The sequence below is a fragment of the Aspergillus lentulus genome, assembly GCF_001445615.1.
Source record: "Aspergillus lentulus DNA, contig: Alt08, strain: IFM 54703, whole genome shotgun sequence".
NCBI classification, from domain to species: Eukaryota; Fungi; Ascomycota; class Eurotiomycetes; order Eurotiales; family Aspergillaceae; genus Aspergillus; species Aspergillus lentulus.
Window position 1 is genome coordinate 3,265,677 of NW_028322118.1, and position 19,628 is coordinate 3,285,304.

At 50.9% G+C, this 19,628-nt stretch overlaps 5 protein-coding genes across 5 annotated transcripts; 1 reads left to right on the plus strand and 4 right to left on the minus strand.

Moving 5' to 3' along the window:
• Positions 1 to 166: 166 nt before the first annotated feature.
• On the minus strand, positions 167 to 5,432 carry ALT_4289 (uncharacterized protein; the record flags this gene model as incomplete). The annotated part of the gene is made up of 9 exons (XM_089599722.1): positions 167 to 837; positions 903 to 1,011; positions 1,070 to 1,344; positions 1,424 to 1,698; positions 2,055 to 2,145; positions 2,248 to 2,409; positions 2,468 to 3,514; positions 3,607 to 4,012; positions 4,068 to 5,432. 9 exons carry the CDS (start codon positions 5,430 to 5,432, stop codon positions 167 to 169), a joined length of 4,401 nt encoding a protein of 1,466 aa, XP_089456060.1.
• A 560-nt stretch (positions 5,433 to 5,992) lies between these two features.
• ALT_4290 (WD40 repeat domain-containing protein) lies at positions 5,993 to 9,157 on the minus strand (the record flags this gene model as incomplete). The annotated part of the gene is made up of 4 exons (XM_089599723.1): positions 5,993 to 7,676; positions 7,796 to 7,884; positions 8,697 to 8,929; positions 9,025 to 9,157. The coding sequence occupies 4 exons, from the start codon at positions 9,155 to 9,157 to the stop codon at positions 5,993 to 5,995; spliced, it is 2,139 nt and encodes a 712-aa protein (XP_089456061.1).
• Positions 9,158 to 9,679: 522 nt separating this feature from the next.
• On the plus strand, positions 9,680 to 11,960 carry ALT_4291 (uncharacterized protein; the record flags this gene model as incomplete). The annotated part of the gene is made up of 2 exons (XM_033563538.1): positions 9,680 to 11,727; positions 11,804 to 11,960. The coding sequence occupies 2 exons, from the start codon at positions 9,680 to 9,682 to the stop codon at positions 11,958 to 11,960; spliced, it is 2,205 nt and encodes a 734-aa protein (XP_033419429.1).
• A 238-nt stretch (positions 11,961 to 12,198) lies between these two features.
• ALT_4292 (putative alkaline lipase) lies at positions 12,199 to 13,336 on the minus strand (the record flags this gene model as incomplete). Its single annotated transcript, XM_089599724.1, has 5 exons — positions 12,199 to 12,351; positions 12,443 to 12,487; positions 12,558 to 12,992; positions 13,052 to 13,191; positions 13,246 to 13,336. The coding sequence occupies 5 exons, from the start codon at positions 13,334 to 13,336 to the stop codon at positions 12,199 to 12,201; spliced, it is 864 nt and encodes a 287-aa protein (XP_089456062.1).
• Positions 13,337 to 14,675: 1,339 nt separating this feature from the next.
• Positions 14,676 to 18,139, minus strand: ALT_4293 (glutamate dehydrogenase (NAD(+)); the record flags this gene model as incomplete). Its single annotated transcript, XM_033563536.1, has 4 exons — positions 14,676 to 14,712; positions 14,769 to 14,869; positions 14,929 to 17,759; positions 17,827 to 18,139. 4 exons carry the CDS (start codon positions 18,137 to 18,139, stop codon positions 14,676 to 14,678), a joined length of 3,282 nt encoding a protein of 1,093 aa, XP_033419427.1.
• Positions 18,140 to 19,628: the final 1,489 nt, after the last annotated feature.

Genomic DNA, 19,628 nt, shown 5'->3' on the forward strand with positions numbered 1-19,628 from the left:
AAACATGCTAAGCACATGCAACTAAGAAAGCATAGATGAACTGGAAAGTGAGGAGGAAGAGGAGGGAGAACAAAGGGAAGGGGGAGCTGGTTGTCCAATGAGGTCATTAGAGACCATCATAGACGTAACAGCCAGGGAGACCGACTGTAAGTCGCCAAGCGAACGCTCATGAGGCCAGAGAAAGGCACTCATCTAGTAACGAGCCCAATTGAGCCCGATCTACCGCGGCGGCTCCTTCCCAGTCCAGCAACTCTGCATCGTCTTCCACTTCCATTTCGTCTGCGAACTGGACCGGTCTTGTGTCACTATCGGCAGTGTCGGCAACTTCGTCGGTTTGCTCTTGTTTGTCGGTCTCCAATTCATCCTCGAAATAACCTCCCATAATATGATCGACAATAAGAGGCATATGACTGAGCACTCCTCCTCCAATTTCGAGCGCTAGTCGAAGATCGCGGACCCCGAGAGGCTTCCGATTCCTAGCTTCCTTGGCCTCAACGGGTAGAAGCCCTGTCGCGCTGTCTTTAACGATCTCGCCGCGAGTATAAGCTAGCTCCTCTAGCTCAAGTTGCTGCCGATATTTGCGCATCATCATGCCATTGATTGTGCCAGACGGGCCATTACACCTGGTACGGGAAAACACCACGGATAGTACTTCCTTAACGAAAGTCTCTGTTGCAATCGCCATAAACTCAGCACACGGGAAGCCTGCACCGCTAACTACAGACTCCTCATAGCATATCGGTATCATCCGCGCATGTATTGATTCGGCGTCCGGAAATTCGCCAGTTTCCGATGCCAAGGGTTGCGCGTAGCGTTTCCGAATCTCTAACTCCCAATCTGGTGGTCACCGACCAGTTAGTCCGGCTTGATCAAAGCAATGTCCAAGGTGTGTGTGAGCTCACTCGTTTTATTCAATCCCCCAGCACTAGCTGGGACTTGGCTAGGGAGCTTGATCTGTTTCGCGAGATGATATTCTTCCACTTCATTGGGCACGACCTCATGAGGGTCACGCTGGTTATGACCACAAAGTCAGGGCCCGTCATAATCCACAAAATTCCTGGTGACATACCTCTGGAATCGCTTTTATTCGCCGACGGTCTCTGGGAGGTAATTGCATAACCTCTGTCTTCAACCTTGCCTCCGCGGCATCTCCAGAGGAGGGTTTCGATACGGCCGACGGCTTGTCGTTCGCCGACACCCAACTTGCCACGCCATGGTCGGGGAGATCTCTTGTGAGGTTCCCTATGATCGCACATATAAAATTGTTGTGGAGGTGTTCGGTCTTCTGGTCGGCGCAAATTATGTGATCAACGCGCGACGCGAGCTCATTTTGATTGAGATGTCCTGCCACAAGGGATCGGTCGTCAGCTCCATGACGAGCAAAAGAAGCGAAGCGAAGCAAGTAGGAAACAGGCGCACATACCCAGAAGGAATAGAGTTGTAGATTCTTTGTACTCAGCCCAGTTTTCACCGATAGCGGCTTTTAGTTCCGTGTAGATAGGTTCGAGATCCAATCGCGGAACTGATATCAAAGCCTTTGTAGACTTTTGTGTCGTCGCAGGGCCAGGTGCTGCGGTCTTGGATGATGCGGTCGCAGTTGATGCAGAGTCTGTCCGACTCAGGGCTGCCGGATCAATCTGCATGATTGCAAGGCTCGCAGAGGCGCGACGGGCTGCGCGAAGCCGGAAGTGGGGAGAACTAGGCCTTCATTAATGAGAATACATGCCATTAAACTGGCCCCCGATTTGCTCTGGGTCACGGTTGATAAAGGATCGCACAGATGGGCGAGATCTCGATGAAAAAAAGCGGCGCGTTGATGACCGGGGCGATGGAAGGAGGTCGGGGGTGAATCGTGGAGGTGGACGACTTCCCCGCCAAAAGCAGAAAGATGAGGTCCCAGTCACGACAACCGACCGCAATTGCGGCCAGGCGTACAGATCGCAGAGAGGACAATGCTACAGAGATACCTTGATGATTCAAGAGGGAATGGACCATTGGTGAATTACGTATAGAGCTTCAAAGAGTTTCGGTCAGGATACGCCTAGTAAACTAACTTAACTACATCCTCATTGAGCACACCGAATAATCTACCAATCTCTTCCATAATTTCCACAATCTCGGTCGATAATTGACCTGTCACCAGAACTACAATTAAGATCAGTCAATGTCAGGTCACTTTGCAATATGCAGCTCCATAGAACGTCCATGCGTTCCCGAGCGGCGGAAAGGGGACCAGGCTCAACTTACTGTAGGCATAGAGCAAGGCATAATCTTCGTCTGTTGTCAATCGAGAAGCCTCGGGGTCCTTGCGATAGTGAAATATACGGGCAAGAAGTCGATCTCGGGCGTGCTCAATGTTCGGAAGTACATCGATCAGCGGATATTCCAACTTCATAGAAGACGCCATGACTGTCAAGTGTCAGCTAGTCAGAACATAGCAATGCGTTAGGGACATGCAAGAATCTACCTGATAATAAGTGGCTGATGCGGGCAGACAAATGCTCTCTTTCCTGAGCTGTATAATTGAGTAGAGCCAGTTCACCTTCCGAAGCGGTCACATTTTTGATCATCTCTAGATTCATGGCGTGGAACGCGTCCACCATACTCCTTGTGCGACGGAGTATATTGCTGTATGCAGCATCGGGAAACGGACTTTTCAGCTCAAATTCTGCACGAGCTGCAGCTCGAAGAGCTTCCAGACGAGACAGAAACCGCTCAATCTCCAGCTTCTCTCTTGGAGTCATGAAGCCCGTGGAACTTTCCCCTTTGGCCAGTAGGGACAACGGGTAGCGCTTCCAGATCAGACTCATACGAAGCCATAGAAGGCTCAGGCCGTCCTTGAGCTCCTTGCGCGCGCTAATAGGCCAAATGAGCCGCGTAATGATGATGCCCCAGATGCAGCCAGACAAAACTGCTGCAACTCGATGGAGCGTTATGTCGGTGATGATGGGAGAGTCGCCACCCTCATCCTGGTCGTCACTACCCTCTTTTTGCGTCAAAGAGTACGCGTACAGTACAGAAAGATTGTAGGTGAGCATAATGAATCGACCCATCGGTCCCTTGCCCATGACAACGATTATATAAGATGTCCAAATTGCCATGACCAGACCGAGAATGGCCAGTCCAAACACGTTCCCATCGGTCACGTACCACGCCGTAATGGCACAGATCGCTCCTAGGCATGTACCTAGGAATCGAGAATAACCAGTGGTATTGGACGCCCCGATTGTCATAGAACACACCAACATATAGGATAACAAGCCCCATTCACCTCTCCAGTGAGAATAGAAAGGCCGTGTGGATTCAAGAAAGGCCGGCAAAGCGTACAGGGCCGCTCCTGTGCCGACCTTGATCGCGAACTTTGTGTCTTCACGTCGGAATACTCCGAGCGATTTCCAGATTCGATAACTGAGGCGCTCCTTCGTGGGCAGTTTTTCCGGGCGTTTTGTTGGAGGTGTCTGTCTACCTTCCAGTCCAAAGGGGCTGATAGAGGCCACAGGAGTCACCCCTTCTCCTACCGTTGGCCCAAGTAACGGTTGTTCTGTACGATCTTTCCATTAGGACCAAGTAGATAAGAAGCGCTTGTGCCAGCTTGACAGAACTTACCAGAATCGAGCGGCTTCGTGTTCTGGGTTTGGGCTGTTCTCAACCGCCATATTTTCAACCAGCTCCATGATCTCCCATTAGGTCTCTCCTCGGCTTCGAGTTGTAGTTCGTCTAAGATACCCAGCAGGTCTTTCAGCTGTTCGCCAAATTCCAGTAGTGAGAAACTGAAATGACCGCAGCTGGCAGAAACTTCCTCGAGATCCGCTTCTACCTCCGGCGTTTGGACCTGTAAAAGTTCCTTCTGCCGATAGATAACCTTCAGAGCCTTCTCTCGCGATTCTTGATAGAGTTCCAGCGCGCGATCAAGACTAACATGGAACCTACTGTTGACAGAGACTTTATAATCAGGCGCAGGCGTAAAAGGGATCTCTTTGAAAATTTCTTTCAAGGTGAAAGCAAGGGACCGCTGTTGAGCGTTAGCATAAGCTCAGCGTGGTTCAACCACAACGAGATTGACATACCATGGAAGGTCCTAAGTGACTGATGAACAGCGCAAACAAGTCTTCGGGTTGAAGGGTACGCTCGACGGAAGATCCTTCGTCTCGGGCCGGATTAGGATCAGAGTGGTCTCCACTGTGTCGATGATCATCTTCAGTTTCTTCCTCTTCCTCTCCTCCAAGTTGTTGTTCAGGCATCTCGTCAATTGATTCGAGAAGTGTACTGTGCCCGTGCGAGGAGTAAGGACTTGGCGATGGCACATGGTCAGTACCATTGGGCGCATGCTTTCTATCGCGGCAAGATACTGGATCAACCAGCTTCGCTTGCTTCAAAAGTTGAAATTGCAGCGAAGCAGCACTGCGTAGTCCTCCCATATTGTGTGTGATATCTTGGACCCATCGAACTAAGTTCTTTTCTAGCCTGTATTCCTTCTCTGTCCCCGCGACGTAGTGCTCGAGCTTTGCCTCTCGGACAAGCTTATCGAGTTGGGCATATGCCTTTTTGTGTCTCTCAGCTGCGTCGAGGAACTCGACCGTCTGGAGTTCCTCCTCAGAGCCACTCAGAAAGCTGTCCGTAATGAGTGCCAGCATGATTGCCAGAGTCTCAGTCACAATAGCGAGGTTCGAGCGTAGCTTTTTCCGCGCGGAGATGGGGAATATCAAGAATGACACGGCCATGGCAGCGGTGACGCCCATGATGACCATCTTCAAGACTTGGACGACCTTGGTGAAGGACAAATCTCCGCTTTGCACCGCACCTTCTTTCGTCAGTACAGTGATGGACGCAAGCGAAGCAAGAGAACAGGCGACATTCACAAGCGGATCCGCGAATCTTTGTTTCGTCCATCCTATGAAACCCAAGCCACCTCCGCAGAACACTATAAGGACAACGGCATGGCCAACTGCGCGCATGTCCAGCGTATCCTGGAAGAACATGCTAACACACATGCTCGTTAGGGAAATGAAGGCTGCGTATAGGAAGGCCAAGAGAGCGCAAATCAGCGCCTTATACATGCTGCCTTGTGTCCGCGCTGGATGGAAATATACTGTGACAGTAGCCACCACATGCTTGCCATCTTGATGGCCCAGGAAGGCCGCAACCGCGGGGATGAAAGTAGCAAGAGACCCGAGTAGGTAGGCCAAACTGCATTTCAAAACCCCTATTCCGGGCTCGGAGGTGACAAAATCACGCGTCCAGTGCCATACGTCCGAAAGTCGACTCCAAATCCCCGATAGAACGTCCTGATGGTTCGCGGAGACTTCCCCGGAGAGAAGGCCCCGTCGCTCATCATCACTGCTGGTTACAATATCTGAGCTCCGTAGATTGACAAGCCCTCTTAAGCGTTGACCAGTCTTGGGTAGAACAAACGTTGCTTGTCGAAGCTGCATGAAATACAAAAGTTAGGATTACCGCTGTCTACATCAGGGAGCTGGGGAGGGCGATCATGTTACCTTCGTTGGGCGCAGAAAGCGACGGGAACCTCTAGACGAGTCCCCAGACAGAGACATGTTACCAGCTCATTGTCCTTTGCCTTTCGCAAGGCACACGAAAGAGCCCATTACTGTGAATTTATTCAGTATTATTGGGTATTGAGTCGCATATGTTCAACAGAAACTTCGCTGCGCGGACTGTTTGGGCGATCACTTTGGGGGTGTCCACTTTAGGCTTTAGGCCGGTGTGGAACGCGCGCCTAGCAGCCATTACGTAGTGATACCAGTGATACATAGCTACTGCCACGATTACGCGCTCAGACAAAAGAACGCTTATAATTATTGCTACAATTAATATGTAGTCGAACCAAAAGATAATATGTGCAGATGTTATAGAAGTTATGCTATGATTCTGCCAATATATCCATCGACAATCCGAAGCCTGAAGGATGATTAGCAGTCAAGTAATACGAGCTCCAATGATGACCTTCACTATCGCCTTGCGCATTGAGATGATCCTATTCCAACCCTTCTACTTTCCAAACCTTGACTGCGGCATCAGCGCCGGCAGAGGCAATCCTAGACCCGCCTGCAAGCCAGGCAACACCATTGACGCCCTCCTTGTGAGCGTTGGACGCTTGCAACCAATCTCCTTGGTTGGCTAAACTCCACACAAAGATGTTCGTATCCAAAGAACCACTCACTAGGAGCGTGCCACTTTCATTCCAGGCAATGGAAGTAATTCTTGCTGTGTGTGCTGTCCAACGGTCAGTGACCAGACTGCCGTCGGCCACCTGGTACACGAGCACGCGGCCTCGCGAGTCACCAATGGCCAGCAGAGACCCATCGGGCGAAAATGCCAGAGCAGACACTGGGTTCCGAGAGGCTTTAATGTCTGTCTTTGGAGACAGACTCGAGTTGGAAATCTCGCAGATCTGCACGGTTGAATCTTCGCCTCCAACCGCCGCGACATTGCCACGAGCCGCGACAGCAGTAACTGTGGATTTTGGTTTGAAATTGCCGGTCTTCTTTCCATCCTTATAGATCTCAACGCCTTCGGATGTACCCACCAAAACTGTCGAGTCACCGGCGGCGACACTCTTGGGCTGTCCAGAGAGCTTGGAGTTACTTCCAGTATATGTTCTGGCGCCGACATCGACGGACCGCAACGTATCATCCCAAGCCACACTGTAGATCCTGCCAGTTCCTTCCTGTGTCGACGCGAGACCTGCGACATATGCCGAATGGCAGTCCCCGTCCGCCTCCTCAGCAGCTCCAGTGGTTACGTCCCAGCTGCACACCCTTCCATCAAAGCTGCCGGTCCACAGTGTCTCGTCCTTAGCCTCAGAGCGGGATTGAGTCAAGGATGTTATGCTCTTCTGATGACCTTGAATTACCTGTCTAGGCTCAGGCGTCCCTTCGACAAGGTAGTTCAGGTCGCCGCTGAGTGATAGACTAATAAGCAGATTGTCGCTTCTGCCGGAAGGCCAAACCACACCCACTTGCTGGTCGCGGACGTTGGAGCTTCCCTCCTCTCCCAAGGTCCAGCTCTGACAGACCTTGCCTACCTCCGCATCCCAGATTTTCACGGTTCGATCAGCGCTTGCGGTGACAAACTTCTTCGAGTCCTTCGACCATGACACGCTGAAGATACTTCCTTTATGCTCTCCTTCACCAACCTGATCTTTAGGTTCGCCAGTCTTTCCGTCGTAGAGCCAGATCTTTCGATCGGCACCAACACTAACCAATGTCGAACCATCGGGGCTGAATCCAACTCCGTATATGTAATTGGTGTGCTTGTCCCTGATTCCTGTATTGAATTTGAACGGCGCTCCGTGGTAAAAGACTAGATTCTTGTCGTCGCCAGCTGCAGCCGCTCGCAGCGGTCTCTGTTGCCTGATGGAGACGGAATTGATCTGCTGTGTATGTCCGTAGATCTCACCAACAGTGTTGCCACTATCCCAAGTGATACAGTGGCCGTATCTCTGCTTTCCATCACCAACGGCGATGATGCGCTGAGAGTCGCCGTCCCAGGCGAGATCATTGATACGACCGTTAACGATGCTGTATTCACCCTTTGTGGTTCCTTCACCGACGCAATCCCAAACTCTTACTAGACCAGTAGCGTCACCACTGGCAACGTAAAAGCCAGAAGGCGAGAAGCGAGCAACTGTCGTCTGTGCCTTGTGTTCGGTATACTGCCTAGCGATGGAGGGGTTATCGATCGAACGCAAGAAGATGGATTTACCGGACTGTATGCCAAATTTGTCAGCTATCGTTGATTCTGATAGTCAGCAAAGCTTTCACCACGATATTCATACCGCATAAGCCAGACGTTCTCCTTTCGCATCCGAGGATAACTGGGTGGGCTGACCCCTCGTGGTGGAGGGGCTCGCGGCCCAGATGGATTCTACAAGCCAGTCAGTGTTTATACCGCTTAGAGCAAGGAACAGAGGGAGTCAACCATTGGTGATGGGCATGACTGGACCAGCAGACAATGACAAATGATCAATAATATAGAAAGGCACAGGGCAGGGGGAAAGGAGTAGACTAAATAGTTGACAAGGTTGAAGATGGGGGGATTGTTTACTCCACCACTACTCCGTACTTTTCGGCAGGGACCTTTGACGTATGTATTAGTGGGGAAAGCCAGTTGAGCAACCACAACCAAATCTTCCTGGAACAGTAAAGCAAGAATGATCTAAAAATCTAAAGAATCTAGGCTAATATGTTAATAGCTGAGGTGACGGTATAGATTCTATCCATAACATAGCCCTTCTTAATCCAATCAATAGTAGTAGTACAGGTATCTCCCATTGCGAACATCTTGGGGATCGATAATGTGGTAAGACATGAAAATTAAACAACTCCGGCCGTGCATATTTCGACATCATATTGAATACACGCAAACGAGCTCCCACGTCTAATAGATGGGGGTTCCCTCCATCCTCGCCTTTGCTTCCGCTGCCAGAATCTCGGGATGTCTGTGGACACTTGGCATGAGGCCGATGCCGATTGCTCTCCGAATGGCCTTTGCAATCTTTCGCTGGTTGACGGGTCGTAGGCCGGTTGTGCTTCTGTGCTTTATGCGGCCCATCGGGGTGATGTATTCGGACATTATAGAAAAGTTCTGTGGTGGAAATAATGCCTGGTTAGCCATCCACTGCGTCTTTGCGCTCGAATGAGAACGAGAAGCAATAGCGTTCTGGATTCCAAGCAAACCTTGTAAAGATCAAGCGGATTCATGTTCAAAGCGTCAAAGGCATCTGCTGCCGGGCCCTGGCGTTTTCTCCACTTCTTCATTTCTGCCGGACTGAGATCATGGGGAGCGTAGATATCACCCGCTTTCCAATCACGAGTCTGAAACTTTTCTAGGGCCCTACTTTCGCCTTGGGCCTTCTGGTCCTCGAGGAATTTCTGGCGGTTTGGTAGGCGACGGCGCTGGAACACTCTGTCTAAACGCACAAGTCAACAGCAGGTCCGAAAAGCATTCCTTCACAAGATTTCTCAAACTATTCTTCGAGAAATAGGGGACAGGAGGTATGCGCACTTTGAAACACGGCAGCAGTACGTTGATGGGCTGGCTTGCTGGGCAGAGTTGAACTCCATCGGCAGGTCGAGAAGGAACCAAGACTTGAACCTAACGACCGAAAAGGCGATGAAGAAAGGATATTGAAAACCATCTTGTCGTCACTGTCTTCACCCTGCCTTCACAATTTCAGGCTGAAAAACGTTCGAAGATGAGACGAGATCACTGCTAGATCCTTGATCGGAGACTGTCAGGAAGTGGAGCACATCAGTTTGGATTTCTTTTCGCTGCGCCAAGAGCCGCACCACTTCCGCTGCTGTCTCCCTTTCATTGCTCTTTTCATCAACGTCCAGCAAATCCGAGGGACTTTCCGCATTTCTCAATGATGCAAATTGGCACCCTTTGACTTTATTAAATCAATAAATAATCTGGATCGGCTCTCGAGCCTCAAGGGATTGTGTCAAGACCTATCTGCCAGCTAGTCGCTCTTCCGGCTTTTATCAACATGCAATCCCACCTTACCAGACGAGTGTTTCGAGCCATCCTGAATAATGAGCCGTTATTCCCCTTGCAACGTTGCAACCGACTTCTTCACATTACGCGACATCACCGGACTCGGAGGCTAGGCCTTATCAATCCCCACCATGCTCAACGACGGAGTTTATTCGCGTTCAACATGGCACCCCCAGCCAATACTCTGCAGTCTGCAACTCTACCTTCTGAGGCCGGCTTGAAACCGATGAGGGACTTAAAGAGGGCGCTGTCTGACAAAAGTAGAGGTCCAGCGCTCGGTGTATTGACAAAGGCCTTTCATGACTTCTTCGTGGCGCGAGCGGAGACTTTCGAGGTCATTACCGGGTATCAGGCGCAACTGCTCTCTATGACATGGAAATACGTGAGGTCTCATGAAGCCGAGCTGGAAGCTGAAGACTGGCAGACAATGTATTCTACAGAGAACCTTGAGAATGTGCTGTTTGTCCTGTCGGAAGCCAAGTGCCTTCCGGAATCGCGTGATGCCGTTCTCAAGGTAGCTCGTTTCGCTTTTCTGGACCTGTGTGCTGATCATGGCTATGGTGCCAATAATATTAGTCGGCCTGCCCTCTCCGCCTATATCAAATGCCAAGCCTTGAATGGCAACCCGGAGGAAGCACGGCATGTTGTCGAGAGGTTTTGGAGCAGGCTGCGCAAGACCAAGCCCTCGCCATGGCTTACGGTGATGAGAGGCTTCGCCATGAACAATGATAAGCAACAACTTCGCTGGACCACTAAGAAGAAATTCGATGAGCTCGGTATCAGATTTGATAGCGAAACTCACGAGCAATTGGTCAAAATTCTCATTGAGCAAGACTTACTGTCGGCTGTCAAGATCATGTATGAGTGTCCAATCACTGGTGACGTCGAGCCTACGCTTGCTACCAAGGAAGCTGTCGTTAAATATACCCTTCTAAAATCCGAGATATCGTGGGCGAAGCCTATCGTTGACTCAGTCTCTCAGGCGCCGAAATCACAGACTGTGGGCATGATGTTGCTGTGGGAAGCGGCCCATGGCAGGAGCGCCTCTGAGATCTCGGAGCTGCTCCAGACATGGGCATTGGAAGATTCGAACGTGAAGACAGCGCTTACTGCCTCTCACATCAATAACCTCATTCAATACGCCAATTCCATCAAGAACCCGCAACTTGCCACCGACTTTGCCGCCCTAACTTCTCAATGGAATGTTGTGCCAGATACGCAAACACGTCTCCTGCGGTTGGAAGCTGAAATTATCGCTGGCAATGTGAGACGGACGATGGAATTGGTGGAAGATCTACAGGACGTCGGCTCATTCACACTTGAGAATTTGCCATTAATGAATAGGCTCCTAAGTATGCTTTGCTTGCTGGGGAATGATGATGCCTTGTACGACCGTGTTTCGGCTTTTCTGGACCCATTATTTGAAAACAACGTCCGTCTAGAGGCAGACACCCTCGCAGCGCTGACGCACCTCTTGCTCTACCGACATGACTGGGAAGGCGTCTCAGAATTGCTCCGCCCCCGTCTTGGATCGTACGACTCTGAAGAGAGGACGAAAATCCGGCAGGCGCTCACTAATTACATCTTGGATACCGCTCAGGATAGTGCAGATGCGTGGGAGGCATACGGATTGCTGCAGGTCGCCTTTCCGGAAACAGGAGTCAGCATGAGGACTGAGATCATGACGTCCTTCTTCAAGCGCGAAAGAGGCGATCTCGCGGTCCTCGTGTTTGGGCATATGCGCCAAGCGGAGGACTTCGCGCGACGGCCGAAGCCTGATACTTATGCGCGCTGTTTCCAAGGCATTGCTCAAATGCAAGACGCCAAAAATCTGGAGCTCGTCCACAACATGCTCAAATTGGATGTAGAAGTGGACCTCAACACCCGACTCTTAAACGAGCTGATGCTGGCTTACGCCTGTTGTGATATGCCAGATAAGAGCATGGAGATATTCCGCGACATTCTGCAGTCAGAGGAAGGCCCGTCCACCAGGACCATCTTGGCCTTCTTCAGGATGTGCGAGAAGCATCATCATGGAACCCAAGAGGCGATGAGGATGATGGACAAGGTCAAACTACTCGAAATCGAGGTTGACCGACGGCTGTATACGGCATACGTCGAAGCGTTGGCTGCGCAGTGTGAGTTTGAGCTTGCGACTCAGGCGATTAACAAGATGCAAGAGGAAATCGGATGCTCTCCGACTTACGACTCGTATGTTGTCTTTCCTCTGACAGACCCTTTATTTTGACGCCGTTGTTGTGACACTGCTAACACTTGCATGTTCTAGAATTGGCCGCCTCTACAATGCCATTCCGTATCAATACTGGAAAGATGAGGTCGAAAAGTGGGCCAAAGCGCACTACCCGGAGCAATGGACACAGCTTGAGAAAGTCGAACGCACCGACCATGAAGAGGGCTTCAAGTTTGAGTTGGATAGCCGATAATCCTGGCCTATAGGGGCATTCATTGTACATATCTTATACGGTGCAGCATTCTGTACAATATAATCAGGAACGAAGTATCAGATCGGATCAAAGCGAACCCGCCCCCCCCCCCCCCCCCCCCCCCCCTCCTCTTGGTCTTCAAGGCCATGTATCGTACCTTCATCCTTCCAGCCAACACATACCTTGGTCGTGACGCTACGGCGCACTCTAGGTAGTGCAACGTCGCTGGAGATTAGATCTAGGGTCCGCAGCCTGCAGATCCAAGTGTGATCCCGAAGCTGCTGAAATGACCCGCTGTCACGCCTACCATGCCATTTCCAGCGGAGCATTGCAGATCTCTCTCGCCGGAACATTTGAGGGTAGTGGCTGCAGTACCGTAGCTGTAGTACTCCTACAGAGACACCGAATGAGCAAGAAAAGAAAGCATTGACAGCTTGGCTCGAGGACTTGGGACCCCCGAAAACAAGCACAGAAAGACTTACAATTCCATAGTGAACAAAGTTATACGGCGCCGTGACATACATGTTCTAAAAGCCCGTGGTATTAGCACTAACATCCAATTCTAGTCAGCACCTCAATCCCCAGCACAGCACTTACGGGAACACCATCATTCACATTATTTCCCCGGATAAGCGTCCCGTTCTGCGCAGTGCCAAAGTCGGCAAATGCCTGATTGCCAATCGGAAAGGCCGCGAGGGCATTGCTTCTGATCGACTTGGTTTGGAAATTCTGCGCCAAGGCGATATAAGACATGTATGTCAGGGAGCCGCCAAGCGAGTGTCCTGTGGACTCGAGCGTATAGCCCGGATACTGGGTAATCAGGCTCTGGACCTCGGCGATGACTTCGTCGTGGACGGCGGCCCAGGGTTCGTACACGCCTTTCATGATGGTGACGCCGGAGGGGAAGCTAACGCCAGCCAAGGTCGGCGTGACCTGGGTGGTGTCGACGTCGTTGAGGATATCCGTGGCCGTGGTCGATCCTCTCATGACGACCGCGATAGTCTTCTTCGTGGTCGAGTAGCCGATATAACCCTAGGCTCATTGCACGTGTGAGCGACAGTCCAGCCTCACTATGATTCTCAATGAACAACAGGCCAAGGCACCTGGGTATCGGTTGCCAGATCATAGATCTGCTTGGTGATGGTGACATCGAAAGCAGAGCCCAAGCAGCCTGTATAGGCAGCAGAGGAGAGCTCGGCCGCTCGCTGCAAGTCTGCGAAAGCGGATGGATCTGCCGCATGTCAATTAGATAGACAAGTGTCTGCACGGCCGCTGGCTTACAAACCGGAGGTAGCCCGAGATCCCAGCGAGGGTGCAGCGCACACGGAGGACGCTAAGGACAGTCCTGCAACGATAAGGAAAACCTGGGAAAGCATTTTGTCCTTCTGTAGAGGTCTGGTCGAAGCTCGACGATGCGATTCAATGAGAAGACTGCTGATGAATCGGCCATCCAGCAAGACATTCTGGACCCTTTTATACCGTAATCTGCCTTCTCCAACCGAGGCTGGAGGCCTCAAGAGAGTCCACGATGCGTCCATCTGTCATTGTGTCTGCTGTCGTCACAACGACAATGGCACGGGCATCCAGGGCCCAATCACCCTAAAACACCCAGTTCAAGCGCTGCAGTACGAAAATTGACGCAGTCACCTCGCATGTCAAAGCACAGTAGAGGGCTCTCCTCGTCCTCCTTTCCGGAAAATCCCACCAACAACCCTCTCATCCTGTCCTGCCGGAGCAGGTTCTTCGCCAGTAGACTCGCATACTTCCCCCAGTCCAGACAGGTATCATGCATATCCTTCATCAGACGCACGGACAAGGCAAGAAACGAAGACACAACCTCGGCAAGGCTTCATGCCACCTTCTCGCCAACGCTGAATGGCCAGAGAAACAGATAAGGCACTTTGCAGAAACAAGCAAATCCTGCCCAAGTGCCGCCCTGCCGGCATCTGAAACCGAGGCCGATGATGCAGTCTGCAGATGCAGAAGATTGCTCTGTTGAAAAGTCCCCATTGGTCGAGGATATCAGTATGCCGGGGGAATTGTGACGCGTCGGGGTCAGAGAAACGGAGATGAACACCTATTTAAGATAACCGAGCCGTCTAGATGCATCTGCAACCTGGGAGAAGAAGCTAAAAAGTTGAGACGGCGCCGCTACCCCGCATTTTGCTGCAATGTTGGTCTTGGTGTTCGACCAGTATATCTCTTTCATGGGGTTGTCTCGTCAGTCGGCTGCAATGGGAGGGGGCGGATGTCCCGTTAGCCGTATGGACTCATCCTGCTCATGAAGAGTGATAATAGATCACGGAAGTTCCTCCTCTTCAAGACTTTTTATCGAACTAGAGCATCCAAGCCGTGCTCTAGATGACTAAGATGATGAGCTGGGGTGGTTGAGGACTCTGCAGTGAGGAAGCAGTAAACGAGTCCAGCCAAAAAGTGGAAATGAAGGAGATTCTCCTTCACTCCATCCTTGCTTCTGACACAGTTGTGTGAGGCGGTAATACTGCTACTCCAAACCATCCTAAGAAAATAAAAGAAAAGGTGAAAGAAAAAGATCTGCTATTCATCAATTACTCATAACCTTTTTACTCAGCCCGTGTTCCCATGCAATGTCAATATTAATGTTGAAAAACCGCCTTTGCGGTCTTTTTGAACCCCCAGCAAATGCAAAATCATGAATCTAGAGAGCACTCAAGTGTCCTTCCTTGTCTAACTATATTACGAGAGCTTAACTGCGGCAAGCCGCTGGGTCATGCTGTGGTATGTGGTTAGATCCAGCATAAGAACCAATACAACAAGGGGACGACTCACAAGTCAAAGAATGAAAACTGGCTAGGACTGCTACCGTGCTTATATACGAATCGGCTCGCAAGGTAGCTGCCGAAGATAGCGCGCAGATAGTTCTCCGGAACCTATCAAAAAGTCTGTCAGTTTTTTGCTTCAGCGTAACAAAGTGGGGGGGGGAACGCACGCGCTGAAGAATGGTGTCCAGACCAATCTTGTCCAGGAGAAGATTGGGAAGGGCATCGCTCAAGACAGAGCGGCGGAGCTCTACATTATCCCACAGGTTCGTCTTTTGCAACTCCTCATCCAGCTGCGTAATGGCAACGCTGAGTCGATCACTCAACACGCTGCGCAAAACGCCAGTCTGCTCATGCTCGCGCCAGATCGCCTCAAATTCCAGTGTGGCGTTGGACTTGATGATCTCCTGCACTTGCTTGACGTAGTCGCTGTAGAACTGTGGTACGGTCCCGTCTTCTCGGATGCACATGTTCTCGACAAACTCCTTGTCGTCAAACGAGAGGGAGGCCAGAACTTCCAGCGATGACGATGTCACACCACCCTTGTTAGCCGAAGCATCCTTGAAGAGGATGCATCCGGCGCGTTCAAGGCGCAACTTGCTGTCCTGGGTGATGAACAGATTGGCACCCTCGACGATGTACGGAATGACAGACTTGCCATTTTGAATGAGCTTTCCAACAGTGGACAGGTCGATGGACTCGGGCCGTCCACCGCAAGGCACAAACATGTCGTAATGCTGGTCGGAGCGCAAGTGGAAAGTGTTACGGAACAGCATTCCATTGTGCACGACCTCGCCGCTGGGAAGCTTGACGTCGCTCTCATCCACCAGGACGCGGTAGCCCTCAGGAGACAATTTCGACAGATCAAATTCGGAGATGGTGACTCGCTTCTTAGCCAGTCGGATAAGCTCCTGGTGATCCAGACCGTGAGGGTCGACAATCACACCGGAACCATCAACAATGGCGGTGTACTTCTCGTTGGCAAGCAAAATTTCGTTGGATCCCAGATCACCGTCGGGACCGCCAGTCTGGAGTTTGCGGATGTTGGAGGGATCGATGCCCAGTTTGCGGTAGATACCTAGTACATACTGGCGCACTGAAAGGGTAGTCATACCGTAGGTATCGTGAGGAATACCACCTAGCCTGGGGCTCTTGCCCGTGAAGAAGGACTTCCACCAAGGAGCACCACGGTTGCGCGCATGTTCTGTGGCCCAATCGACCAACTCGGCCGTGTTCTCGTCGGGGCCCATGAACAGAATCTCATCCTTGCCATGTAGATCAACGATGGGGTCCTTGATGCCCGGGCTGGCTGGCGGCAACAGGAGATCCAGAATGCTGTCGATGTACTTTTCAAATGCGACACGAGCCTTGTCCTGGTGGTTAACATCCAGCAGAATGACACCCTTAGCACCTCCTTCCGGAATATCCTTGTTCTTGCGCTGCTGCGTGTTTGCCAAGTTGTAGTTTTCATCGAACAGGGAGCGCGCATTGATGCTGTAAGCTTCCTTGTTACGACTCTTGACAATACGGATACCACCTCGAGCAATGTCGCGGAAACGCAGGTGGAATCCGCGGAACTCGGAGCTGATCACAAGGAACATGCCGTACAGACGCTGTGGGTACTCGTGTTCGGGCAGGAAATCAGGGTTCAGTCGGAAGCTGAGAGCCACCTTCGTCGGCGTGAAGAAGTTGGTCTTAAGAATGGAGATGTTGAATACCCGGAAGGCGCTCATGACCATTTCGTCGTGCTCGTTAGCAACGGTACTGGAAATGAGCTGCTTCAGTCTCGTGCTGTCCAGGACTTCGTCGACCTGCAAGCGCAGGTAGCTGAGCGTTGGCAGGAAGTCATCCTCTGAGGCGCGAGTCTGCACATAATGGGTGTTGGCAAAGTCCAGGTAGAGCTTGTGGATCAGCTCCGGGTACTTGTTGATGATCTCGAAAATGTAGTCGGCCGTGAAGGTTTCAGTACGCAGCCGCTTCTTGATCTTCGACAGCAACTCTTGATGGACGCTGTTGTTGGCGTCAAGCACGGCAGCCAACGAGGTGTATTCCGAGCCAAGACGGTTCAAGAACTGCTGCACGAACACCCACGCGCAGTGAGCGTAGATAGTCTCCTGCAAACTCAGGCGGCCAACGGCGAAGTGGTGCTGGAAGCGGTTCTGAGGAATGCAGTAAAGAAGAGAGGTCTCCTTGATGATCTGGTGGATGGCTGCCTCAATGGGAGGGTACTTGGCGGAGATCTCTGCATTCTTCAATGGGCGCAGATAGAGAGAAATGACTGTGATGCCGTTGGAGAAATTTTCAAGATACTTCCGAGAGCTGGTCAAGCGGTAGTAGTGGTACAAGTCGGACAGCGCGCTGAACAGACCCATAGCAGAGCCCTGGCGATAAGCGATAACCAGTCTCTTCTCGCGACTGCCTTCAATTTCGAACATCTCAATGACAGGGCCGGCCCGGTTCACCGCATTGCTGATGATCTCCTGGTAGATGGCTTTGGTGTTGGCAGTTGCCTTTTGCAAGAATCTCTTCTCGCCAATGATCTCGATGTCGGTCTCATTGGGACCGGGATTGGGATTGGCGAATTGACACTTGTAAACGAAGTAGCAACGGAGCTGCTGCTCGCTGTCTCCAGGAAGAGGAGTTGGCGACCGGAAAGTCTCAACTCTGTAGCTGTTTTCAGGAGTCGAGTTGTTGATATACTTGGCGTCAATTCTTTGTTCGTAACGGGGCCCATCGACTGACGAAATGCCGGGTTTGCTGGTATCAATGTAGACAGCGTGGTCTTCCGCTTCTTTGTCCAGCCTGATTTCCAGCTTCTTGTCATCCCGTGCATAAGCTGCCACTTTCGCGGCATAAAGAGACAGAATCTGGGTGGCAATAGAGTCGACGGTTTCGGTTTGGAAGTAGGTGTCGTCGATTCCAAGCATGTTGTAGAACCAGGTGGTCTCGGAAACGACAAAATCACTGGGGAAGAAGCCCTTCTCTTCTAATTGGTCCATGACTATAGGCGAAACAGCCCGTATCAGCGGCACAGATCTTGCGCATGAACTTATCCGAGTAATGCATACCTTGTTCCATCTGCTTCTGCTTGCCCTCGAACTTGGCAGCAATGTAGCCGGGATCTTCCTCGGAGAGGACCCGGTGTAGAGGACTACCGGGAATTCCCAGATGAGTAGGTTGAGGAGATGGATGGCGTACAGTCGATCCCGCTACATTGTCGAGAATCTTGTTGTGTGGATATCTTTGAAAGCCAATGGGGGTGCCAGCACCTGACTGAGCGCCATCGCCGCTCCCGTAGAGCTTGGGAACTGATGCGGTGGGAAGGACGTTGCCATTGACATGGGCATCTGAATGCGGGGGGGTGGAAGCGGGGGAGGCCATGATGTGTGTTTGTATCTTTTCCAACGGAGAGCTGAGAGATTGATGAAGGGAAAGAAAGGGGTGAAGGAAAACTGCTGGAGTTAAAGAGTATTAGCGGTGAGTAAGAGATGGAAGTCAAAAGAAAGTTCATGGGAGTGAACGTTGTTAGGAAGCTTCATAGATAAGAAGGATACACGAGCACGGGCAAGGAACCGGGATATGCACAACGGGAGAGATAAGCAGGTAGACAGTCAAGGAACATACCAGGACAGACAGCGGTCTGGAGAGGAATGAGTCAATCCAGCAATTGGGATATGAGAAAATAAGAATGGATAAAGAGGAGAGTCTGTTGCGGCGGAGGGATGACGAAAGCACGGCTAACAGTCAACCGGGGAAAGAAGCTTATCGGAGATAGAATGGAAGAGGAAGATGTCGCCTGTGATCCATGCAACCGACAGGTCAACTTTGAGAGACGAGATGAGATGATGATTATGAGAATCAATTACTATCAGGCATCCGAACAACGGAGGGAGAGCTTCCTTATATACAGACAGCACTTGGAATAGTATCAGACTGTCCCTTGACTGACCTGAAATCTGAATACACCTTCGATACAAGTTTCCGGCTCTATGCGATCGGCCAGGCACGGGGCCGGTCCGGGGGCAGTGAGGAAAAGAGGCAAAAGTCTTGAACTTTGCAATTTTGCTAGTGGGTTCCACTTCCGCCAGCGTTATTATGACGAGGATCTCTGCCTACCTACTCCGTATGAAGAATTGTTCTATATGGAGTACTTCTCTTTCTTACATGTATCAGTGTTTTAGTCCTCTCTGTTTCCTCCTCTTCAAACTCTAGGTACAATCTTCATCTCATTCCTTATCTACAACAATGCCATAGTAAATTACAGTTCCTTCTCGGTAGAGGTAGGTACAGTAAAATTGCCTAAAACAGCAAAGACTGAAAATGGCGCAAATGAGGTAAGAGAAGGCCAGAAGGGGAAAAATACCTCATTGTCACAAGATGATTGGCCATAAAAGGGGCTAAAATTGGAAAAATTGCCTCAGCACGTTGGAGACACCTGGCGTCATGTGTGGCTAGGTATCTTACAGTACGCTAACTTACCTTACCGTACTATCCGACTAGGTAACTCTTCCTTACCAGGTATTCACGCCTTACCACATTCACCACTGAAACACCACCTATTTTCAATATCATAGAGATCAAGTGACACCTTTTGAGAACTATTCATAGGCCTATGTTTCAATAGTAGCATTGTAACAGCGGCAATGGCATAGCCCTTCCCCAGATTCAGTGCGTAATGTTGAGGTCCAGGCTCCCCCTGACTCCTAAGCAACAGTTCCAACAAGGAGACTGGAAAAAAATTAGTCCATCAGCTGACTGGAACCAGTCACGTCCTCCACTTAGTAGGGCTGGATCTTCCTAAATGGGATTTCAATGTGTCATGGTGGCCAGTATTCACAAATCATCGTCTGCAATTGTTGCATGGACAGGA